The sequence below is a fragment of the Echinops telfairi genome, unplaced genomic scaffold (assembly GCF_000313985.2).
Source record: "Echinops telfairi isolate 266 unplaced genomic scaffold, ASM31398v2 ScPeMD7_7468;HRSCAF=8506_0, whole genome shotgun sequence".
Lineage (NCBI taxonomy): Eukaryota > Metazoa > Chordata > Mammalia > Afrosoricida > Tenrecidae > Echinops > Echinops telfairi.
In genome coordinates, this window is record NW_022111369.1 from 17825896 (window position 1) to 17852579 (window position 26684).

At 40.9% G+C, this 26684-nt stretch overlaps 1 protein-coding gene and 1 pseudogene across 1 annotated transcript in view; both read right to left on the reverse strand.

Annotated features, from left to right (window-relative positions):
- Positions 1-26684, reverse strand: part of LOC101659831 (microsomal triglyceride transfer protein) — a 55511-nt gene that overhangs the window by 27011 nt on the left and 1816 nt on the right. The window contains exons 2-8 of the mRNA XM_004703439.2: positions 22400-22587; positions 20628-20771; positions 13583-13690; positions 12122-12238; positions 10215-10354; positions 8154-8304; positions 5506-5663 (exon numbers count right to left, since the gene is read on the reverse strand). Of these exons, the coding sequence (XP_004703496.1) occupies positions 5506-5663; positions 8154-8304; positions 10215-10354; positions 12122-12238; positions 13583-13690; positions 20628-20771; positions 22400-22587 (1006 nt within the window). The remainder of the gene's footprint in view (positions 1-5505; positions 5664-8153; positions 8305-10214; positions 10355-12121; positions 12239-13582; positions 13691-20627; positions 20772-22399; positions 22588-26684) is intronic.
- On the reverse strand, positions 10658-11902 carry LOC115873318 (annotated as a pseudogene).

Sequence of the window (26684 nt, forward strand, 5' to 3'; positions counted from 1 at the left end):
CAATGTCATGATCCCAATTTTACCTTACAAATCTGACTAGACCAGAGCATGTACACAGGTACAGATAAGAGCTGGAAACACACGGAATCTAGGACAGATAAACCCCTAAGGACCAATAATGAAAGTCGAGATACTAGGAGGAGAAGGGGAAGGTGGGAGGAGAAAGGGGGAACCGATCACAATGATCTATATATAACCGCCTCCCAGGGGACGGACAACAGAAAAGTGGGTGAAGAGAGACATTTATAAATTATCAAGGGTTCATAGGGGGGGTAATGGGAAAAAAGAGGAGCCAACACTAAGGGCTCAAGTAGAAACAAAATGTTTTGAAAATGATGATGGCAACAAATATACAAATGTGCTTGACACAATGGATGGATGCATGGATTGTGATAAAAGCTGTACAAACCCCCAATAAATGATTTTAACAAGAAAAGAATATTACAAATTAACTACTCCAAGCTATGCAGATTATTAAAATGGCTGAGAAGCTTAAAAAATAAGAGGCCCCTCTCCTCTCAAACAGGACACAATGAAAGCTAAGAAACAGCAAACTATTTTCCTATGAATCCAAGTCTAATGTACTTAGGAGATAAGTAAAAATTTATATGATATGTGAAAAATTATATATATATAAATGAAATAACATTCTAAATGAAGAGTTTAATTTTTTTTCTAAATCAATCATGTATTAAAGATGTTGCTGTTAGTTATTGCTCGGTGCTGTCACGTCAGTACTGATGCAAAGCAACCCTATGTGCAACAAAGCAGCACTGTCTTCTCTTGCAATACCCTGATGATAGTGCCTATGTTAGAACCATGGTTGCAGACACTGCATCCATCCATCTCAGAGAGGGTGTTCCTTTTTTTTTTCTTTTCGCTGACCCTGTACTTTATCCATCATTATGTCTTTGTTCAAGGACCGATCCTTCCTGATAACATGCCCAAAGTACAACGAGACAAAGTCTTGTCATCCTCACAGCTAAGGAGCATTTGAGTTGTGCTGCTTCCAACAAAGATTGGTTAATTTTTCTGGCAATCCATGGTATATTCAATATTCTTCATTAGTGTCATAATTCAAAGGCATCAATTCTGATTTGCTCTTCCTTAATCATGGTCTAGCTTTCGCATATGATGCAATTGAGAATACAATGCCTTGTGTTAGGTCCACCTTAGTCCTCAAAATGACATCTTTGTTTTTAAACACCTTCAATTGGCCCTGTACGGCATCTTTGCCCAGTGGGATGCATCATTTGATTTCTTGACTTCTGCTTGGGCATTGATGGTGGATGATGGATCCAAATAAAATGAAGTCCTTATCAACTTTAATTTGCTCTCTCGTTATCATGATACTGTTTATTAGTCCCGTTATGAGGATTTTCATTCTCTGCACATTAAGTTGAAATCCACATTGAAGGCTAGGGTCTTTGGTTTTCATCAGTAAGTGGTTCAAGTCTGGTTCAACGAGTGCTGCAACCAGTTTCAAATGATCTTTTGTATCATTTTCCTTGCATGTGATATTAATGATATTGCTCAATAATTTCCAGATTTTGTTGGATCACCTTTTTTTGGAATGGGAAAAAATATGGGTCTCTCTTATTCAGTTGGCCAAGTTTTTCTGTCTACATGAGAGAATGCTTCCAGCATTGCATCCATTTATTAAACATTTCCATTGGTAGTCCATCAATTCCTCATGACTTGTTTTTCTCAAATACCTTCAGTCAGTCTGGACTTCATCCTTCAATTGTTCTCGATAATATGCTACCTCTTGAAGTGGTTGAGTAAAAACCAATTCTTTTTGCTATGATTCTGTACCAAAATATGGCACCCCGTATATACTATGGCCTCCCAAAATATAGTCTCCAAGATGATTTTCTTTCACTAGTAAGCTTTGCAAATGCACACATTTTCCAAAAGCCTAAATATTTAAGTAGAATTACTTACATGACATTTAAAAAAATGTATATCCAAAAGAGAAGTTTTCAATTATTTATAATTTTTAAAACATGGTATAGTTTTGTGTTTAATCACATTATTTGTTGCCTTTCAACCACTGAGTAGATTTCAATTCATTGTCCCCTATAAGACAGAGTAGAACTTCTTCTTAGAGTTTTTGAGACTTAATCTGTTCAGGAACAGACTACTTGGTCTTTTTCTGAGAAGCAGCTGGTGGCTTTGAACCACTGACCTTGAGATTAGCAGCTCAGTGATTAATCCACTGCACTACCAGAGCTCCTTTAATATGTACTAGCAAGATGAATATATCTCAGGGAAGTTTAGATGCTTAGTTATATATTCTAGTCATCTGAAATTTTTTATTTCGAAGGACTGGATGGTCCAAGCTGATCAATGATCATTTTGATCAAAGATTCTAGAGAGGAATACTTATCAAAAAGGGGATAAATACAGAAATTCACCTTCTCAATCAAATCCAGACTGCCTGGAGCTATTAAAGCTGGATAACCCCCTGAAACTATTATCCTGAGATAATCATTAAACTTTAAACCTTAAATTGAAACTATCTCCTGAAGTTTTCTTTGAGCCAAAAAATAGTTCCTATTAAGCACGTCTCCCTTGAGCCTTGAGCATTGTGCTCTCCCAAAGAAGCATCTATGTGTGAGCAGATTGACAACAGCTACTCAAAAGGTTAGATGATAACCTTATAGAGCACTGTGTTTCAGCCTGTAGTGGTAGAACAAATGGGAGGATGGAAAGAACATTTGCACAATTCAAATAATGTAATCAATGTTACTGAGTTGTACATGGAGAAATTGTTGAAATGGTATATGACTGCATATATTTTCATCCAAATCAAGAAGTGGGTCAAAACATTAAAACTTTGGTTAAATAAATATGGGATGATTAATATTTTTGAACATGTTATCTATGTAAACACTATATACCACATCTATATAAGCATGCCATTCATGTATTTAGTATTTTAAGCTTCTCAAAAAAGATATGCTTGCACTATATATTATTGATTCTTATAAAAGCATTTTGAGGTTGGAGGCAAATGACACAGAGGCTGAGAGAGATAATATTTATTGAGTGTCTATTATGCAAGCACTGTATTAAAAATTTATTAGAGATGTGCAAAACTATAGCTACTTCAAGATTGTTGAGAAAATTTAAAAATCTATATAAAACCCATAGAATTGTACTTGGTATACAGCAAGTAAGCAACAGATTGGCTGCTATTAGCACTACCATCTCATTTAATCGTCTGAGCATCCTTGTCAGAGTAATACCAATGTTATTACATATCTGCAAAGAGATCCAGAACAATGGAGTTATTTATTTAAGGTCACAGTGGTATAAATGGGACTACAGCCCACAGAGCTCTGACTTTGATATTTTAATTATATTTTACTTAATTATTTTGGAATTGCCCAAAATATTTCTGGTGCAACCCCAGTCCTACCAAACGTTTTAACAAAGGGGGTTTTCAAGGTCATGTAATTTTAGAAAATATTAAAGGATATTTATACAGAATATTATCTGACTAAAGAGAACTATTTTTCTTGCTTTTGCCCAGTGCTTTCCAAACTCAGTTGCTTGCAAAATGCTCTTCTTTTAGCACCTTGGTTTTATAATCCTGTCATTTAAAGGCTATGCACAACTGGTACATGTACCTTCTAGTATTTATGTACCAATTGAGTTACAATTTAAACGAATACGCTCTCAAAAAATGTGCTTTCTCATAATATAGTCCACAAAGTCTATATCCTACTTTGATGAGTAGTGACTGGGTACCTAAAAGCTGTGAGTGAAACTACTGTTCGTTCTCTGTCCAGAGAAAAGAAGAGTGAGGAAAATCGAAGATGCATGGAAATGATTGGTCCAGTGGACTAATGGGCAGGGCAAACATCAATTTCCATGACCCTAAGAACGAAAGAACTAGATGGTGCCTCTAGGGTCCAGCAGCACGTTACTAGGGAGAGCAGGGGACATTTCTGCCATTTACAAAGCTTGCTCCGCCCATCAGCTCTTTGAAGCTGCTGCCCAGCCCACTGGAGTTAACAGCATCAATCAGAAAGATGCTCGGGAACCAGACATCCCAAAGACTTAAATACCTAAATTGCTCCTTTGTTCCCTCTCGCACTGGTCTTGCTGTTCTTAGTTCACTCTCTTGATTCCACTAACAGAAGAGGCAGCTCTCTCTCTCTCTCTCTCTCTCGCTCTCTCGCTCTCTCGCTCTCTCGCTCTCTCGCTCTCTCACTCTCAATTCCTTATTCCACTTCTATCTGCCAGCTCCTCTTTCCTCACCCTCCCCTTCCCTGCTGTAAAGTTGCTCTCCACAATACTGTAGTCAGGGAAGACCCCATTAACTCCTTCGGCAGACTCTGTTTTAGTTTGCTAGTGGGTCTGTATTAAACTGAATTTTCTCTTCTTTTATGTAATAGTAGCTCTCGTGGACTTTATACCTTTTAAGTTAGCCAATTCTCTGGCTTTAGACAAAGGGCCAGCTCTAACCCTTCTTTATCTGGCTATCCTAAGCCCCTTTCTCCTCATTTCTTTGGATTTCCTGTTCCCTACAAACGTCACCTCCCTCAATAAGTCCGTTCAAGGTCTCACTCTCTCTCTTGTCTTGTCTCTGGGCACCTAACAGTGCCCAGCCACCCCAACTAATTGCTCTGGAAAGGATCACATTAGAAGGCCCTGGATATAATGGAAGAATGAACTGCAACGAAACGCAGACTCATGTAAGAGACTAGGCTTGCTGGTCAGATAGAGATTCATGGAACTCCTGAGCCTTTGTCCTTGTTCACCCTTCGGGCCTGGAACCGAACCAGCCACCCTGTGACTAGCAGCAGCCAGATTTATAAGGGATCACACTATGAATGTGTGCACACTTGGTATCAAGGGAGCAGCCTTTATTCAAGGACAGGATTCAAAAGGGCTAAAGAAGGAGAAATGAAAGCAGAAAACAGGGAGCATGTGAGGTGGGCGACGTTACATCGAGTGAATTGCAGGGAATGAAATCAAAGAGAATGTGTGAGAATTGCTGAAGGTAAGACTGATGATCTACTATGCTGTAAGCTTTTACACACTTCACAATAATAAATTGTTAAAAACAAATGTGTCTTTTGAATCAGTGCTGAAAACTTGCCCTTGAATCTCTGTTAAGGACAAAACAAAACAAAAGTTGCCATCAAGCCAGTGATGATATATAGAGACCCCTATAAAACAGAGTTGAACTGCTCCCTATGGTTGCCAAAGTCATCAAAGCTTTACGGGAGAAGCTAGCCTCTCGTTCTTCTGCAGGGTGTTTGCTGGGTTCGAACTGCCAACTGTGTGGATAGCAGCCCTTGCCTGTTAATAACCTGCTATACCACCAGGGCTGGTAAAGTGACTGCGAAATTACTGCATTGTGACATCACTGTTTGATGACAATACAGAACCACAAAATAATTTATTTTGGAGCCAGGGTAAATTGGTTAATAAATACCACTAGCCTAAGAGATGTTCTAGAGGACCCCACAGGGTGTTAGCGGGACTTACAGTACTTCTTTATCTTCCTTCTTTAGGATCTCAAGAATCTCTTCTTTCTTTGCTGTCCTAAGGTGCTGGATAAAGGTCAGGAAGCTTCGGACAGCCTGGGCCTTGGAGAGGTTGTCAGGGAGTAGGTGTTTCCTGGTAGACTGCCAGCGATCCAAGAGCTGCAAGACAGGGCCGCCGCTCACATCCCGTTTGTATTTGTATCTGAGCATCCACACTTACGAAGAATGTGCTCCCCAGAAACAAAGCTTTCCTTTTATCTGACAAGCAACAGAGGCATTTTGAATCTTGCCTCAAAGTTCGTGAAAAAATGCCATTTTCCCACGAATTTTTGAATCCTCCTGGTAGACCTGATCTCTCCCATCTGCACCCATACCACCCCTGTGACTCTCAGAAGCAAATATGGGTCAGCTGTGGGGGGACTCCATATGTCTATTACTATGGAACTCAAGGGTGAGAGTTAATGTTCTGGGCATATAGGACATGGCCTGGTAACACCAGGGATTCATATCTGAAGTCAGATTTTTCCTGACACAATGCATTTGTATAGAATATCAATGAACTGCAGGATATCTTGGAGGGGAAAAAGAATTCTGTTGAAAAATTGCCTAGGCTTCTGATTTACCAGTACCTCACAGAAAAGACATCTGAGTTATAATTTGTGTTTTCTAACTCTTGATTGTATTTTTGTATGGGATCCAATATTATATTACTGTTGCTGGATGAGGGTGACTGACATAAGATCTATGTTAAGTAAGACCTACATCAGAGTAGAATTTTAGGTAAAGGTAATTCTCTGACATACACTTGTTATTTTAGGTGAACTTAAAAATAATAGTTCTACTCAAAGACATCTCTTGGCTTTGTAATATATTAAAGAACTTATTTTCATAGTTAACCATTTCCCCCTAGTAATGTATATCAACAGACTTTAGACACAGGTAACCCTCTCACATACAATTGTTATTCTAGGCGGACTTAAGAATAGTAAATAGTTCTACTCAAAGACATCTCTTGGCTTTTAACATGTTAAATAACTTATTTCCATAGTTAACCATTTTCCTCTTGCTGTAAAGAGTATCGGTGACCGCCAATTTTCTGGTTTTCAAAATTAATTTTTAACAATAAAATATTCTTCCTAATAGTCAATAGATGCTAATTTTCCTCTTCTCTAAATCCACCTGGTTCATTAATCTTAATAGGACACTTTAAAGCAAAACTTAGTTGTTGTTAGCTAAAGATTCGCGGGGTCATTTCTGAAGTCTGAGTCTGAATTCAGTTAATTTATTTTATTTTGGGCTTTAAAGTGTTATAGTAGTCAACATGAAGTCCAACTTGAAGTTGGAAAAGGAAACTACTTAATGATATTAAACCCTTTCTATAAAAATTAAGAAATAAGGGGGGGGGAAATGAGGAGTTGATGCCAGGGGCTTAAGTGAAGAGCAAATGTTTTGAGAGTGTTGAGGGCAATGAATGTACAAATGTGCTTTACACAATTGATGTATGTATGGATTGTGATAAGAGTTGTATGAAGCCCCCAATAAAATGATTTTTTTTAAAGAAAAAAATTAAGAAATAATGATAAAAAATCTTGATGGCTTAGCAAGTGGAATAATTGTGTGAGGAGGAATTATGGCTGCCAGCATCAGAAAATACTCTTTCCATTTGACACATTTCTAATAATTCTCATCTTTTATCATATAAGAAAATTGCTTTGAAATTTTAAATGACACTTAGAAGAAAAACAAGTGAAAATCACGCAAACTTTGATAATGCCCTGCTCCATTTAGGGTTTCTCCAGACCGTCAGTCAGGCAACTTGGGAAACGAGCAAGGGATGAGTGCCTTATGTTCTAAGTAAATGACGATACTAGTTCTGGATGATTTCCCCTTCTCTGAATACCAATAATGCCCAAAGGAAGAGCATTTTCTGGTCTTTAGATACAGAGCATGAAGAACCCAAGGGTTTCCTTTCCGAGGAGTTAGGGAGTTACAAATGCTGAAAACCCTAAAGTCATTTTGGAATCAATCTCATGCAATATGAGATTTGAGAGGATCTACACATTGCTGGAGAGATACAATATCTCATTTCTCCCGGTAACTGTAGAGGAGGCTGGGGTGTAATAGAGAAATGTTCCCAAATGTCGGCACAGAGAGTGGTATCACTTTAAATCCTCACAGGGCACCCATAACACTGAGTTCTGGAATATACCTCACCTGAGCACCTATTACTACTAAGGGATAGCACAATCAGGATCCAAGTGTAGACCGTGCTCTTGACCGCATTCGGCTAATTCTGGTAGCCCCTTGAGCCTCCTGTATTCCAGGAGTTGCTTTTAAAAAGCTGCCCTTAAATTGTAGCATTTTTTGTTTCATAACTATGTGGGGAAAAACAGTTCATAACATCAGAAAAGAGTCATTTCATCCATTCTAAATAATTCCCATCTGATGAGTGGAAGGTAATTATTTTATGATTATTATATTAGTCACGATTCTCAGGTGTTGTCACAATTCGGTGGTGACTGTTCCTTCTTAAAGCTTTGTCAGAGCATGGAACTGAAGTTCTATTGGGGACACAAGATTTTGTTGTTGTTGTTGTTTTAAGCCAGCTTTCCCCCTGCTTATCCAGACAGAGCACATGCACACACTCACCGATGGGCATCCTTTGCACTTGCTCGGGAAGGTCTGCCCCACAATGGGACGGGCCGTGTACTTGGAGTTGACTGCTTGAACTACGGCAGCAACGTGCTTTCCTGGCATCAGTCTTGGTCCTGCATCAGTTGTCTTCAACTCCAATTTCTGCCTGCGTACCCACAAAAGAGAAACGTTTACATTGCCAGCACTCGTTAGACGAAAGAAGATGCTCGTTGCCATTCTTTGGGCAAGCAGCACACTAATTTGTTCACATGGCGTGAGGCCACGTCTTTAAAACTGGAACATAACAAGGTGTCCCTTTGGCCTTGGGATACTTATGCCAAATTTCAGGAGCAACCATTTTATTCAAAGATTTGGAGTGGTACATCAGGATTTTTATGATGGATGAAAAGAGAATACAGTAAAAAACATTTGCCTGGATACTGAACAAGATATGTGTATCGACTCTTTCTAACTGAGCCCCCAAACTCAAACTCACTTCCAGCAGTCATTGTTGGACAGGGTAGAGCTACCCTGTGGGTTTCCAAGGCTGTAATTCATTACGGGAGTGGAAATCCTCATCTTTCTCCCAGTCTTCTGGAAATCATATCTTCCTCCACATGGCGCTCACTAATCTAGACAATGAGGAAATCTGATTCTCCAAAAATCATCTCACCAATATTTTTGTCCCACATATTCCTCCTGCCATTCTCCCATCAATCAGTCGAGTGTCAGTCCCTGTGCTTGATCGTGGGCAGACTCCATGACTGTCTTGACTAATGGACGTGACGCTGTGTGACTAAGCTAGGTCATAAAAGAGAATTCAACGATCATCTGCCACCTGAGCCACATACAGGTCCTGGAAGCCCGTGGAACTGCCGCATGAGAAGTCTGGTTCCTGAGACCTCCAGGCTGAGGGCTGCATGGAATCAAAGCCAGGCGCGGGCGAACCCTCAGGTACCAGATAGGCAAGGAAGCAACCCTCACATAATCTCAGCTCTGGCCAGGACTGCCCGCAAATGTGTAATCGCCCCCAAGCAAGGCATGCCTAACCGGGCCAGGTCACACCCCAGAATTGGAAGACAGAATAATAAAATTATGTTTGTTGCTTGAAATCATTGAATTTAAGGTAGTTTGTTACATTGCCTTGCAAATGGATAAACCTGATGAGAAATTAAGACTGTGTGTTTCACACAAAAACATTATCGCTGTAATGCAAATATTGAAAGCACTTGTGGCATGGGGCAATCACTCTATATTTGGTATCACTTCTGACATTAGGGCTCCTCTGGAGGATATGTTTTAGATGCTAATGCATCATTTGGCCATATTTAATGCTAGAAGATTTTTTCTGCATTAATATCTGAAAAAAAGCTCACAATCTTTTATTTGAACTCTAGTTCTCAATTCTGTGAGAACCATTCTGAAATGTTCTCAGATTGAATATCAGCCTTACATGCCTGTCTTTTAAGTCACATATAAAAATTCTGCGACATTTCTTTACTGCGGAAATTTTTATCTGTTTCATCAGAAGCAGGAATTGTGCAAATATCACTATTTTTATCATTACAATTAAAAATAAAACACGTGGCAGAGAAGTTAGACAATAAAACAGAATGAATCAAGAAGTTTACCATTTTAAATGTTAAATTATGCCCAAAAAATAACTGCCCATGAAATTCTGTTCTCTGAAATTAGGTGTGCCAGGTATGATTGTAAGGAGCCCTAGTGGGACTGTTGGTAAATGTTGGGCTGCAAATCACAAGGTCAGCAGTTCAAACCAAGGAACCTCTCCCTGGGAGAAAAATGAGGCTCTCTGTTACTGTAAAGATGTACAGCCTTGGAAACCCTGTGAGTCAGAATAAATTCCATGCCAGTGGAGGCACTATTTTAAACTTTGTGAAAAATAAAGGTGAAAACTATAAAAGGAAGACACACTCAGGTGGGTATGATAATAGAAGAGATCTTTAAAAACTTGTGAAAAATGGAATTACAAGATAATGGATTTTTTTCCATGAACTTTTTGAAACCCCTCCATATATTAAAGAATAGGGGGGAAATTAATTAGTACTATCTTACTTTGAAACTATTTTGCCTGTCACAGTTCGTAGGAAATTCAGCCCAAAAGCATGAGTCTCTTCTGCCATTACAGCAACAACGAAGCTGTCTTCTATCTTATAGGTAGTGACAGAGGTGGCTTTTGAACTGACCCCCAAGACCTACAAAAGAAAGTAAATAAGTTAGCAAATACAGATTTTAACAAATGAATTGCATTCTTCTTTTTCCTGATTTTTATTGAAAAATAAAATGCTACAGTTCCTCCAAAGGAGCAGAAAACATTTTTTAATGAAAGTATTTCTGTGACAATACTTCTGTATAAAAAGTTGTTTCTTTTACAAAATTGAAGAGATGGGGTGGGGAGCGGGGCTCCCCGCTTTACAATCCTGAGTGTGTTCTCATTTGAGGGATTGGAGGGTCAACTTGTTAAGAAAAATATTTACATAGGCTATTAGCAATCATAATTAGGGTGTCGTATAATTCTGCATGCAACAGCTAAGGAGAACTCCCTGCAGGTCCAGTTGCTCCTTGCCTCCGGCCATCATGCCACAGCCTGGGCCCAGCCGTGTGGCGGATTCCGCCAGATCCTGTTTGCTTGAGCGACTCGCTGTGTCTGACAAGTCTGGAGGCAAATACAGTCGCTCAATGGTGAATAGCTTCCTTTTTAATGTGAAAGCTAAGTCTTTCACATCTGGTATATCACCAGGGAGGTTATTAAGTCGAGGAATCTTCCGTATGTGAATCAAACCATGATAATCCTTATTTGGTGGGTTGGTTTCTTTCGCAGAACCCAGGAATGATTCCGGCCCAGCTACTGTACCTGACAAGGTTGTAACATGAGCGGTAGGGGCTTTATTCTGGGTGAGACGTGATGGCATTGTGATGACACTGGCTGACCGAGAGCCCCGCAGGAGACCGACCGCAGAGGACATAGGAGGAATTCGGAAAGATTGTGATTGTTGTCTCCCAGTTTTCTGTACAGCAGATGTACACCCCACAGAGGTGAACCAAGCTTCTGAATTCCTACTCTTAAGACATGCTTCTGTTTTTCCTGGGGATTGGTTCCATCAAATCCGGCCTTATAAATGAAGCTCGGAATGAGCTGAAGCAGCCAGAGGTGGCCAGGGGTCAGAGAACAGGGCCTGCTTGAAGAGCTGATGGGAACTTTTCTGGAAGGAAATGTCCGTGCCGTTGTGAAGCTTCAATCCGTTCTTGGGGTACTCTTTGGAAACATCATCATAGGGACCAAATCTTGAAGATGACACTGGCCCGGCCTCCATCCTGGGTAGTAGCTGGTAACGCCAAGCTATTAGCTTCTGGTGTTTTCTCATTACTTGACTATTCATCAAGTTCCTTTTGACAGTGATGATCAAGTAATGGGGCAGGAAGTTCCTGCAAAATGTCAGCACGGTCTTTAGCAGATGCGACCAACGAAGTATGCCGGCTGATGATTCCCTCGGCCAGGAAATACTTGAAGAGTAAAGGTGAATAACTGTCATATTTATCCTCTTCAGTGAGAAGAACTGTTCCAACAGCTAAGCCTCCACCTAAGAGCGGGTCCAGAGCTGGAAGCCCGGTTGATACCAGCAGCTGCCCATTCCGCACCGATGGCCAGTGGGCGTGCGCCCGCGATGGACACCAGACGAGCCTCCGCAGTCAATTCCGCCGGCTCTAGGACCCTTCCTCTGGAAACTGGTGATGATTAGCATTCTTAATGAGTTTTCATTTTAAATCGCTTCCCCCTCACACACTCTCCCATGACCCACACCTATAGCATATATAATTAATAGACTATTAATTTGATACGTCTGAAATTACAACCTGAACTAAGAATTATTAGTGTTGTCAAATGATAATCTATTACCATATTCTTCATTCATTTGAAATAAATCTCTGTAAAACTAATTCCTCAAAGATATTTTCCGTACCTGATTTGTAGTAGTAAATCCAGATCTTGCTATTTTGCATGACTCCAAAGCCTTGATTTTAATCACTTTGTCTTGATGAGCTTGGTATGTCACTTTGCAGTCCCCAGAGATATCGACCTAGAAGGGAAATAAGGACCCAATGTTGGAAATTCTCCTGTGCGCCATTTGCATTTTAATAAGTGCTTTCGAAACTGGGGCTGTTGCAGGGACAGCCTGTTTTTCTAGGTCGACTAGATAAGAAGGCAGGGAGAATCTGATGTTTCTAGTAGCATAGAGAAGTTTTTTCATTCTCCAAAGTTCTTATTTATTAGCATCCTCTTACTATCCCTAGAATCGCATGGGACTTCCTACTTCTCTCAACCATCCAATAAGTGCTGGACAAAGGACCTGGTCAGAACTGAACGGAAACTTCTGGTGAATTGTGATCTTACAGCAAGAAGAATTGATTTCCAACTTGGAATCCAGGCTGTGTGTGTGTGTGTGTGTGTGTGTGTGTGTCCTTAACTGACTAATTGAGCATGATTAGTAACTCCTAGAAAACTGTATGATTAATTCAACTCATTATTTATCACACCAACAATTAGAATGTAGGCAAACACATCTCAACAGGACTGCTTCACTGCTTTGAGTTTTCCCTCAGACCACTGCCAGCAACACAGCCAGCCTCTACTGCAGCAAGTTAACCATCATATTCTCTTGACCCAGCTCCGTGGAAAGCTGTCACCCACTGCTCTATTCAGACTATGAAAAGGGGACTCCAAAATCAGCTTTGCACTTAAGGACAAGTGCGATGCTGGGTAACTTTAATCTCTTGTTTAACCACAGTGATTTCATCTGTAAAATTAAAGGGTTGGCAAAAACCAGTGGTTGCCCAAACTGGATACACAGTGTCCAAGAAGACTCAAATTACAGACTTGCTGGCCCTTGCTAATCCACTGAATCAGAATCGCTGGGGTGACTCCAAAGAATCTAATAAGTTCTAATAACCTTCTTAATAAGATCCCTATGGGAGAGTGGTCCATAGTCATGAACGGGAATGCTGGGATTATGCCCTATTTTTGCTGTAGCGCTAACCACTAATGATTCTACACGTCCCCTAAAATCTCTGATTCAACTCATAAAACATTGGGAGAATGTAAATGAGACTTGACCACCCAACTCCCCTTTTCAGGTCTGGACCCCAGTAGTCATCCTTGTCACAGGATTCCTACAAATCGTTGATACAAATCATCCTGGTTAGCCCGTTGTTGGAGAAGATGTGGCTGTTTGGTGCTGTCCAGACAACACGAAGGGACGTACTAGAACTGCCTTGGGGGCTTTCCTCAGCTCGGTCTTTCTCAGGCAGAGCAGGTAGGTGGGGTCAAACCACCCACCTTTCTACTAACTGCTGAGCACTAACCTTTTGCCATCAGGACCCTTTGTCTAAAAAAATGCTGTGTCATTAATAAAATTAGTAAGTACCTCGTTGGTGGTCCCAGAGCTCAACTGCATCTGAAACAAGCTGGCCAGGCCTCTTTTGAGGTTTTCTATGGCCACAGGCTCATTCTGGTACGAGTAGAATTCTTTGACCTAAGCGGGAGAAAGGAGAAACACGCATAAAAGCCAGAGCGATCATTGACCAGGCTGAGTGACGTGGGTGATAGGACAGGTCAGATTCTCTCCATCTTTGATTCTGGCAGAAAGTGCCCTGCAGTTTCAGAGCTGGGGTTTCTTTTTGTGAAAAGAAGCGATTTTCTAAGACGGTAGGCCAACAAAATATAAAATGTAGCGAAGCTGATCGTGGAGACCCTAACCATGGAGGGTCTAAGGAGGGAAAAGACCCTGAGACAAGGTAAGATTCCTGGGAAAGGAGGAAGGTCCGCCCCCAGAGGGGAAATGAAGACCATTTCTTTAGGACGTGTCAACATGTCAATCTGTCACGCTGTTTGAAACAAGACCGAGCCAAGGTTTACAGTACTAGCTAAGGTCTTGGAAGAGAATGGATGAGAAAGGATCAAAGGTTGAAATGAGGAGGGTGGCTCAGATGCGACAGCAACAGGGATATAAAGGGTCGTCTTTGCTTTATTTCACCTTTTACACACACACACACACACACACACATATGCATAGGAACAATGACAATGTCATAATATTTTGATGTCTTAGCTCATATTTCAAGGTAAAAATGCCAAGAGAATTTTCTGGAAAGCAACTTGTTGCTCCTCACTTTGAATTAACTCCAAACATATCATATAATTTAGGACTAGAACACAGATTGGTATCTTCCATGTAAAACATTCCTGTAAAAGTCCCCATGGGCTTTGATAATTATAGCTGAGCATTTCTACCAGAAATACCCCAGCTCTCCAGATCTCTTCAAGACCAAGCATGACACCTCATGGGGAAACCGAAAGCCTGATGATTAGCCACTGGACTCAATCAAAAGTCAATCTCTATAACTTAGCCTACTTTAAAAACTCATGTCTCAGAAACAGAAATGATTTTACCTGAATTATCCAAATAGCTACATAATATCGCTATTTTTACTGGCTACTTACACGCCTCCTGGTGGCATGTTTTCCAGGTACTTTATCTGACAGCCCATTTTAGTCGCCGGACTCGATGAACCTATAAACGTTGGAATGGTGTCTGTCCGAGTTAAAGAGGAACGGGAAGGGTGACTCATCGTCTGAAAATCCGTGGGATCATATTGTCAAACTGGCAATGTCTCAGACCCAAGCCTGCATTTATGTTCTCCTTGGTAACCGGGGCTTCTGTCCCTTGGGAAGTAGTCACGGGCTACTTCCTTCTCAAAATATTGAATGGCGTGCTATCTTCAGAATGACGGGGACTGCTACCAGTTGTCTCTGAGTCCCTTTACCCCCATGTGTATCACAGTAGAAGTGTGCTCCATAAGGTTTCCAGTGGCTGATTTTTCAAAAGGAGATCCTGCCAGACCTTTTGTCTGAAGCACCTGGGGGCGGATTTGAACCTCCAACTATCTGGTTAGTCGCCAAGCACATGGGCCATTTGCCTCATTCAGGAACTCCACAGGGACCATGAAGGCCTCGCAACTGGGTTACTTGAGCTTGGAAATAGAATGCCCACGTGGTGGTAAAGCGCTCCTGTGCATGGCTCAGGCCTCCTTGACTGGAGTTTAAAACTCTTTAGAAAGAAGAGGTCCAACAGGTGGGGCAAAGACCCTTAGTATCATCCTTACCCCCATTTCTAGACTCAAAACGTGTAGGAACCACTTAGAAGGTTTTATTTAAAATGTCAGAAAAACCACAGCTAGCCTCTGGGTCGTGCAGAAAGTCGAGTACCCTCCAACCCTGCATGGTGACCTCTGGGTCACTAAAGGAAGGGGGTTACGGTCAAGTTTGTATTTGTTCATTTTTGTGATAGACGGAACAAAGTGAACAGTGAGACAGAAAGAGCAGCTGTAATGTTTTTCTTCCCAGTTGTTTCATTCTTTCTATTAGCATTTCTTTCTCTCCTCTAGAAGAAAGAAATGGGAATTTCCCTATGCCATGTTTATGACAACTACTTCCAGGTTTTAAATTCTTTCTTTAGTGACAATCAGTAAGGTCCAGAGTAGACTCACTGTCAGCTAAGTTTCAACCCTGTCTTGGAACTGACCTGCTTTGCAATAAGAGAAGACGGAGAGAGAGAAGGTCAGACGCTGGCAGTTCAGTCCACGTGGCTGTCACTGCAATAAGCTTACGTTCAGTGTTTCACAACAGGAACTGAGTAAGCTTCATTATATCCAGGCTATAAAGCTGATTACTTCATTCAATCCTGAAATGAATTCTGAACGTCTGAGAGCACAGGATTCTTATCTAAATTCCCAGTCCCCAGTGTCCCCAATGAGCTGCAGCAGGCACAACCTGGTTGCAAACTAAGCCTTTTGACCCAAGGAAGCCAGGCCAAGAGAGATGGGAGAGCTGGCGGGACCAGAAGCAGTACTTCTCCCCCTTAAATGTCAAGAGCCCCTTTCCCTTGGAGTCAGCGACATCATTCACTGCGTTTCACCACGAAGAACATGCCTGTCTCTAAAGGTTCCATTAACTTGTACATATTTTTCTAAGACTAAGAGAAGGCAAAATTCTATTACCTGACCAAATAGCATATTTAAACAGAAAAGATCCTAGAAAAACCGGAACTGGTGGTGATATCTGTTCCACTGAGCTGGCGCTGTCCCTAACTGTTACCTGTGACATACACCAAAGTCAGAGTGTGGCTAGCAGCTAGCAGGACAGAAAACCAGCAAGTGAAATAGAAAAGACATTAGGAGGCTTTCTGGACTTCATGTGTGAGTGTGGAGTCACGTGCTGCCCAATTCAAGGCACAAATCAGTATTAGAAAGAACAGAGATGAAGGCCAGGCTCAGCTGCTAGGTGCTTAATTAAATCAGTGCAGACAGCCCAAATCAGAAATGGAAATCTGGTAATTACGCAGTTAAGTGGATTAGCATTTCAGGCTGGAAGAGAATCTGCGCGATAGCTTGAGGCATCTTTCACTTGTCAGTGTTAATGAACTTGACCACATGGCTGTTCCGCCAAGGTGGCTTATGATTGGTTGACAGAATTAAAGAGTCTTGCTCAAACACGCATGTTGGGAAGATGAGAGAGGAGGAATAAAGAAGATAGGTGATGAATATGTATCTCTGTGTTTTGAGGGGTGCTCTCTTAAATGCAAATATGAAGCTTAACATGGGGTCTTGGGGAGGAGGAAAATATAGAGATGCTGATAAGCAGCTTTGAAATCACAGAAATTTCTGGGAATGAAACTAAATTCAATCGAGCATTCAAAATTTTAAAAATAGCTAAATTTGAGCCTGGGGTAGAAATTTTTCTCTACAAAGGGCTGATCAGCAGTTTAGCCAATCTTCTCATAATTTCTCACAGCAAACTGAAATTGTAGGTAAATAATGCTCTTTCTGACAGTGATGTGGCTACAACTTCCACATATTTTCTTGGTCTCCAGGGTCATTCCTATCCCCCGCCTCCTATGAAAAGTACTTTATCATATAACCGAAAGCTATCATGATGTACTTTAACCCACGGGGCCGTGAATCACCGCAGCCTGAGAACTGGCTGGTTGGAGTCACTGTGATAATGATGTGGCAGCTCCAGTCCAGCCTTTGACCAGTGAGGGCACTGTGCCCCTTAGGTGTATAACAAAGGACTTTGTGCCCCACTGCTACCCAAGGAGCTATAACGTGACTGGTTGTCAGAAAGATTATAAGGGCAATTAATATTTTATGAGTCCAGTGTCTTGCTACGTTAAAAGCCTAGAGCAGAAAACAGCAGCATTTCGTATTAACAAAACGGTACCACATACAAGTCAAGGGAGTTATAGATATGGTCATGAAACACAGAATATTGCACGTCAACGAAAACAAGGATTCCTCCAAATATTTGGCAGCTAGCAGACAGAAAGGAGAGTATCCAGGTTTCAGCATGTGCTCTGAAGTTAGACCTGCCGTCTAATCAAACCCCAGCGCCATCCCTTGCTACTTGTGTGAGTCTATATAAAGTGTGGCCCAATGTGAGTTTCTTAACTTTTCTTAACCTTGACTTCCTTAGCCAGGTTGAGAAAAAGATGCTTCTTAAGGCTGGTGTGAGGGAAAAGAGATCATTCGGGCAATGCTTTCGATCACAGCCTGGCCCTGTGAGTGCTGAGGATGTTTGCACTGAGTATGTTTGCTCAAAGGCTTTCTCAAAGCCCAATTCATGTTCGCCTCCTATCGTTTTATAAATTCATTTATTTATCTTGTGAAACATTCCTTCTACAAGCACAGTGCTGAATCTACAGAGAGAAGGGCACCACTGCTGCCCTGAAGAAGCTTACTCTGAACGGGGATGACACATAAGTAGGGAGGAGACATAGTACATTGAAAGCTTCCTTAGGAGTAAGCTGAGGGTGCTATAAGGTTAGGAAGAACATTGGGAAAGCATGGACCATCAGTCAGTCAGTACAAGACAGGGTTCGAGTTCTATGAGGTGAGAGGTTCTATGTCATCATGGGACCCTGATGACATATAAAGAAGAAGGGAAAATATCTCTACCCCAATGACAAGCGAGCACCGAACACCAAAGAGCCAAGAAAAGCGAGAAGAGCCATAAGTGAGCTACATGGGACTCAGAGAGTTCCAAGAGCATATCTATTTCCAGAGGGCTTGAATAGCTCAAAATTTATAAAATAAAAGGCTTATGAGTAAAGCCTGAAGCATAGTGAATATTTTAACACTTGGTGAAGGAAGAGAAAGCATCCCTAAAGATGGCTGTTCATGTTTGATTGTGGGAGACATGCACAACAAGACTCTTCCTTCTGAGTGCCCTTTTGTATTATAGAAATGTGCCCTGCGTCTGGTTAGACCAGAGGATGTGCACTGGTACAGATAGGAACTGGAAATACAGGGAACCCAGGGCGCATGAGCCCTACAGGACCAGTGGTGTGAGTGGTGATACAAGGAGGGTAGAAGGAGAGTGGGTTGGAAAGAGGGAACTGATGACAAGGAACTACATGTGACCTCCTCCCTGGGGGACGGACAACAGAAAAGTGGGTGAAGGGAGACGTCGGACAGGGCAAGATATGACAAAATAACAATTTATAAATTATCAAGGGCTCATGAGGGAGGGGGCAGCGGGGAGGGAGAGGAAAAATGAGGACCTAATGCCGGGGGCTTAAGTGGAGAGGAAATGTTTTGAGAATGACGAGGGTAATGAATGTACAAATGCACTTTACACAATTGATGTATGTATGGATTGTGATAAGAGTTGTATGAGCCCCTAATAAAATGATTTAAAAAAATAAAATAAAAACTTAAAGGATGAAGAGGGGAAAAAAAGAAAGAAATGTGCCCTGTGTACATTATAGAAATGTGCATCATTATTAGTGACTCATTAGATTCCTGAAATACATATTTTAGAGTATTTTCTTTCATTTTTAGTTTACAGATGTACAGATCCTTCTCTGTTTCTCCATTGTGATTCTTAAAATTGTGCTTTCATTTTTATGGATGCCCTTTTGTGTAATATTTGTATCCAAATACAATATTTGTATTTTCATTAACCCAAATATGTAAGGCCTAATACTTTACTGGCCATTATTGCTTTTCAATTCAAAATGCACTAAATCTATCTTAATATGTTGAAATCAAGACATCAGGAATGCACTCTTGCAGAATTTTCTGATCAGATTTTGAAATGGTTATAAAATTGAGTTCATTCACCATTTTAATATATACAATGCTTTTCAAAGTAATATAATTAAAACTTCAAACACTTTTGTAAGATTTCAACTCTATCTTTGAAATGTCACACCTTTTCAAAAGCTTTAACTTGATATTTTAGACAGATATTAGTAATCTCAGCACAAGTATCTACATGATGTACATTTAAGTTACTGTGGGATTATAAAGAGACTTTTCCCCAGCTTTCTCTCCCCCAAAGACATGCCAAACATTAAGGACTTTTTGCCAACATATGGTGGGAGGTCAGATGCTTAGAGACAACCTCCCTGAAGGCAGTCAGTTGCCAGACAACTGTCTGGTCCCACAGGTAGGCCCTGCTCCCTGCTGTTAAGGATAATGTGCTACTTCACCCTAAAGGCTTGTGACCATTAGCTTGGTTCCTGTGGGTGGGTTTACACCCACTGATAATGGTCTCTATAGTTGAGCCAGGGAACAGGTCAAACCAGCTCAGTGACATCTAAAGTTAGGCTGCCATCCTGAACCTAGGATTTGCCTATCTTGCCACATGTATACCCTCAATCCCTCTTCTTTCTATTGCATGTATACCCCTAGATTACCCCTTCCCATTGCTGTATTACTTATAGCACAACCCTGTCCTGTGATGTATGTCTTCACCTGTAATTAGGGGCTTGCAGGTCCCCAGAGAATATAAAAGCCTTGGTTAGCAGCATTAAATAGCTCTCTCTCTCCAGGTGGACCATCAAGTGAAGCTGAGGTGAGCATTGCTACCATGAATTGTGTTTGACTCCATTATTTCAATCTCTCTTCTATCTCTCATGCTCTTTATGACTTTACTATAATCTTTACTTATTATCGCTGTACAATTGCGCCTATCGGACCCGTGATGATGTGCTAGGGGCTGGATTCCCCTGACAAGTTCCATTCTTCCATTCTTACCATTTGTCTGCTTTGGTGGGGGATATATGAAATCACGCTGTAAGGATTTGCTGCATTATACGAGCTGGGCACTATCTCCTAATTTGTTACAGAATGTTCTTTTACTAATGCCTGCTATCAGTAGGCAAAAGCCCGACTCTACTGCAAAGGTTTGCATGTAGGAAACATAAATGGCTAGAAAATGTAAGATACTTCAGAGTCTTTATTCATTCCTCACATTTTACTTTCCAATGTCTATTTATTAGCTATTTTTTAAAAATCCATTTAGCGTGAAATTAATGGCAATATTACCACCTTGAGATAATATCTACTGAGAGAAAGAAAACAGGAAGTTGAAGCAGAAAGATGACAGGCCCCAAATATCACATTTACCTTTCCATGAATTAAGTGAACAAGCACAGGTCTTTGCAGAGCTTCCAGGTTCTCTTTTCCTAGGACTTGGGGTGTGCTCTTTCCTTTGAAGATGCTCCTTTCTCCTCTCTGCTGGTTAACGTTTTCCACATTCACATCATTCATCTGGAGTCACACACAAAATAGTCGATTAGAAAGATCCCCCATGTCTGTTTCCATAAGAATCTCTTGGAAAAAATACACAGGTGGAAGAAAGGGAGGCCAGGGTCTTTTATCTGTCATGTTTCGATCTATGCGATTAACTTTTTGACGACACAAAGAAAAGGCTCAAATTGAAATATTTGAATTAAGTACCAAAGAAAATCTGAGGTTTCTGGCTTACAATTACTAAGACTTGGGCATGGCTCTCCTGTGCCATGTTATCTCTTCTTCCATTCGCTCTGAACTGCTTTCATCTTCTCTTCACTGTTCCTATCATTAATCTGGGATGAATTTTGCCCCCTTCTAAAGATTTCAAGTTCCAGTCTAGTTATTGAACCAAAAAAAGGAGCAAAGATATTTCCGCAAGACTGGTTCATTCTTCCGTTGAGAAAAGACGCAGAGAGATGGATGGTGATGCTTTTTTAAATGACTGTGACTGAATTAGGGGAAGGTTTAGGGAGTAGGTCATCAGGTTGACATTCAACAAACCATGCCCATTTGGTTTCATGATCATTAGTTGCAATCCCCTCCATGTAACATCACAGGTCCAAATTCCTCCCTGCGTTCCCTCTTCCTATTCCTTCTTTCCTAAGCCTGCTTGAACTTTGCCCCCTGGATACCCACTGCCCTTTTTTATCTCACATGGTTGATCATTGTAGGGGTGTGTACCTCACGAGTGTTATTGTTCCCCTTTATGGGGCTATTGTTTGGTTGAAAATTGAGCCATATAGATGGGCTCAGTTACAGACTAGGGTTTCACCCTTCTCTATCCAACCAGTAAGCCGGGTCTCTTTTGTGCATAAGTGAATTTTTAACCAATTTAGAAGCTACTGTTAGAGGCATTCAGAGAAGTAAAGATTGCTTGGTAAATGTTTTATTGCAAAAACATCTCACTAAAAATATCCATCAGTCACAATGTGGCAAATTTTGTTCCAAGCATGTGGTCCTGTGTAGTTGTTTAATTCTAACATGCAGAATTAAAACAAGCCTTACTAAAGGAAGCTAGTGCCTTTAGGTTCTTGAAAATCAACTATGAATCACAATTATCTTAAACTTGGAAGTGGCCCAAGAAGCTACCAAATTCAACCTTGTTTCACAACACAAAAAAATTCTGCACCATCATTACCAACCAAACACTTCCAGTTGGGGGGGGGGAGGGTGTTGTCACCTGGTTCCTTCCTCTGGAAGAATTTAAATTAGGTCTACTCCCTCACTGATAATTCCATATAACAAGGAACTCAGGCACCTCCTAATTTTTTTCTTCACTTTCAGTTAGTGTTGGCTCTGTTGTTTTTCATAATGACATGGATGTTAGACTTCTCATTCACTCCTAGTACACGTTGAGTGGATTGTAGTTTAATGTCCTGATGTATAGAAAATATAGAGCTGGACATTATATTCCAATTATATTCACCCGAATACACTATTCACTGTCTTCTTCTATGATTTAAAAATGTCAGATTACTCTTGTCAGAATGATAAACCTACTCATCTTCGTGGTAGCTAACCAATCAAGCAAAGAGCACAAAACAAGAGCACTTCTCCAAGTCTTTGATGGCATTGAATTTTTGCATCTGGTAGAAAATACCTACTGTGATTTTGATCAGTTGGTCATCGTCACCATCGGGATTTCTCCACAATAACACAGCATCCACATTGGATGAAATTCGGAAGCCCACAGTGTCTTGAAGTTTCCCTTTGCCTCGATCAAGAATAACTTCCGTGGAGTATGTGAGTTTGTAAAGCCGGTCATTATTTAGTGAGAGGCCGGTTGTGTGGCCTGCAGAAAGACAGTGAAGGACATCAAGTTTTAGTTGTAAGGTATCTTGCTGCATTACATTCCTCCTGGTCCAGCTCATAGGGGCCCAGCGGAAGCATAGTAAATATTGACGGAATGAAAGAACTAGGCTGTGGTTCAACCTTTCTATCTGCTGAAATCATTGACTTGCAAAACAAATAAACAAACAATCACCCATTTCAGAACCCTCCATGTTGGTAGCCCTCATAATCAATTTACTGCCTAAACATTGCCCTGGTGGAACTTTGATAAAGTTTGAATGGCATTGTATTCTTCTTTTAGTTAAGTGAGCTTAGTTAGCAGAATAGGTCCTGCCAGGGATTGCTTTACACAATTCTTTAAATAGCTTATTATTTTAATGCATGAATATCAATGCTAATTTTAAAGGTCAGAAGGTAGTTCCCTTGCTTAAGTTAGCTGAAGAATATAATTTACTTTTTTCACTTATCTAGCATACCTTTAATACCCAGATCTCTTTTACATATATGAATTTAAATCAGCTGTCTCACAGGGTCGCTATGAGAGGAGCGGGCTCCACAACAGTGGGGTTGGGTTGGTACCTGGGTACCTTTATCTGTTTTTCTACCAAAAATCTTAGCACAGGCTTAACTTTGGCAATGGTACTTTTCATATCAAATAATATGCAAATCTGTATTGTGAACCAAGAAAACTGACACGCATTCTCAATTAAGTTTAACTTATTTTTAAAAATGTAAAAGAGTAAGATCAAGTCTTTCCTAGAGATAAAGTTCATGGTCATGTAAATTACTTTTATATATTTCTATCTATGGCTACCTAGCTTTCAAGAGATCATAAAAAACAACTTAAGTTTACATTTTTCTTCTGTGGTCTATAGGAGCCCTGGTGGTTTAGTGGTTATGTGTTGGGCTGTGATCCACATGGGTGCAGTTCAAAACCACCTCGGCAGGAGAGAGACTGAGCTTTCTATTCCAGTAAACTGGTACTGTCTTGGAAACCCACAGGGGTCACTATGAGTCAGCATTCACTCATTGGCAGTGAGTTTGGTTTGGGGATGGGTTTTTTTTTTTTTGCCTCAGTGCTAACAGGTCACATTGATTGGTTAATATAATTGGTAACCATACTTACCTTTCCCCTGGGTAGGAAAGAAAGTTGAGGAAACTAGAAGGGAAGTAAATGGGTTTATAAAGCTTCTGCAATCAAGAACACCTCTGTAGAGTACCACTCTCCTTTGACGACTGCAGCACCAGTTTCCCAAAGGAAAAACGATGGGCATAAAACAGCTGAAAGCAGAATGTTCAAGCAGCAAGGTAGGCAGGACCTGAAGAAGGAGAAAACACCTGGAAGGGGAGGGGGACACCTGCTTGCGAAGCTCTGTGACCTCCCTCATCTCCCCCACCCTCTGCAATTTCACTGGGAACTCTGCCGTTAGTTCAAACAAGGACTATCTGACCAGGGAAGACATTTGGGCCAGGAAGATTTACATTTGATGGCCCTTCTCAAATCACAAGGAGATCGGTGTTGTCTTATCTAACCCTTATAGCACTTGGAAGGTTAGCGTGATTATGACGGGCAAGGGAAGATCAACCCATTAGCAGCCATGGTTTGGAATTTGACTTTTGAATGCATAAAATCCAAGTTTCTGAACTATATGAAGGTGTCATCTTCTTTCTTCTTTTGTTTTTGAGTGGGGTTTTGTCTTTTTGTTTGTTTTGGCATGTGTGGTTTTGTCTGCTGGCTCAGTGGTTACACTGTGGGCTGTGAAATGAAAGGTTAGCAGTTCGAAACCAGAAAGATGGGGCTTTCTACGCCAGTAAACAGTTAGTCTTGGAAATTCACAAGGGCAGTTCTAACCAGGCCTGTGGCGTTGCTATGAGTTAGCATCAACTCGTTGGCAGTGAATTGGGGTTTTGTGGCGTGAAACTATGCATAACAAAACATGTGCTGCTTCCACAACTTCACAGTACAATTCGGTTACGCAGGCCACATCTGCTAAGCTATGCCACCTTTCTCCCCAGCCTTTTCCAAAGGTTATCACCCTTATTAATAGAAACCCACACTAGCTTCTCATCTAGTCTGTCAAGTTCCTGTTGTCAATTTGATCACATGCAGATTGAAGGTGACTTTTGATTAAGTGTAAACTATTTGAGGGAAAGTAGCTTTCTTTCAGACTCCGATGCCTTACAAGCTAGCATGCTGTTCACATACTTTTCCTGTCAAAATAATACGAAAAAGCACCACCTAACAGCCGAACAATCCAGGTTTTCACTATCACTTATGGAAACGCTCACTGCCCTTGAGTCAATGGCATCTCATAGCGAACCTAGAGGGCAGGGTAGAACTGCCCCTGTGCGTTTCTGAGACGGTAACTCTTCCCGGAGTAGGAAGCCCCATCTTGCTTCTTCGGAGTGGCTGGTGGGTTCGAACTGCTGATCCTGCAGTTAGCAGCCCAGTGGGTAACCACTACCCCATCAGCATAAAGTGCAGAAAAGAAGGGCCTTGCTCTTCCAGAACATTTCTTATACATCCTTCAATGGGAGACAAAGTCTCGAATGGCTCAAAAAACACAGGGCTAAACTTCAGTGTTGTCCCTGTCACACTTTCCAGTCCTTTCCTTTGTGATGAGTGTCTCTTGGTTTATGTCACTCAGATCTGGTGACAAGAAGCAGCAGAGGCATAGGTTTAACGTAATTCTATTGCATTTATATTGTTAATTTAATATCTCTCTTTAGGGGGTGGCTCTTTCTAGTATACTTAAAAACAATTTTTGACACCAGTGTTAGATAAAATCAAAAGAGAAGTGAGTTTTAACCAAAAGGGAGTCTGTACTTCTTCAATATGTCCTTCACGTCCATTTAAAAGGATCAACTGACTTAAAAGCAACCAAACTCTTAGTTTTGAACCATTTAAGAACTATCTTTCCAATATTCATGGACCAGATTTCAATAAATTCAATAGCACCGTTCATTGACAAGGAGACAAAGTAGAGAAACGTTAAAGGTGAAGTTTGAAGAGATGTGCAATTGCATGATGGTGACCGACACCTTTCTCAGGTCAGGAGTAAGATGATTAAGATACTCAAGGTTATAAAAAAAAAGAAGGGAGGTCATTAACATGAATGGGTTGAAAAGTAATGGCAGGGCCAGGAACTGAGAGAAAGATTAGAAGTGGAGGAATGATAAAGGTGACAACGTTCAGCCGAAAGGTTATGTGTGGGTTATCCAAAGTAAAAGTCCTCTAAAGAAAGCTGGAAGAAGATGCACATATACACCATCCCAAAGTGCAACTAAGGAAAAGTAGGCAATCGGTGTTCCTAAATGGACCGTGTATAAACTGGTGAATCAGTGTTCGCTTTGCTGTGTGTCAGTCCCCAGGGATCCCAAGGTCCAATCCCATTATCTATGGATGCTCCGTGAGTGGGTGGCCTATATATAGGATGGCAGCTAACAATAAAAAGGAAAATGTGAGTTTTTAGTGAGTTCACCCTCACATATTGCTTCTGAATGCTAGTTTTAGGATCTAGAATGCTAACTTCTCTTCCACCCTGTTCGCATTCCAAGCTGCCCTCCTCCTTCACCCGTATGTGTTGTAGATGTGTTAAATCGTAGCATTGGTCGTTTGAATTAGAGATGAGGTTTGAGATGCTGCCTTGGATCAGAATGGCCTGATTTTAACGTGAACCCTTTACAGTCTTTTGCTGCTTAAATGTCAGTCATTATAAAGACAAGAGGTCTATCATTAAATCATGACACCACATAATACAAATGCAGCTCAGTCCTAATTTGACAGACAGCTGTCAAGTTCTGAACCCTTTATATTTGGCATAAGCTGCTTGTCCCCTACAGCCAGTGAAACCTAAGTTTGAGGTCTTCTCACTTTTTCAAGCTCCTCTTAAGACATTAGAAGGGGCCCCTTACAATGTGTGTTCATATCTTTTCCAGTAAAATGTTCAAAAATAAACTGTCCTATCATCTTTTCTCAAAGATTGCCCCTGAATTGGGTGACTTTCAAGTTCTGACTATTTTGAATTGCCTCTGAGCCGATACACAATAAACTGTCGTGATTTGTTAAAGTCTAAAACGTATTTCCTGTGTACCATT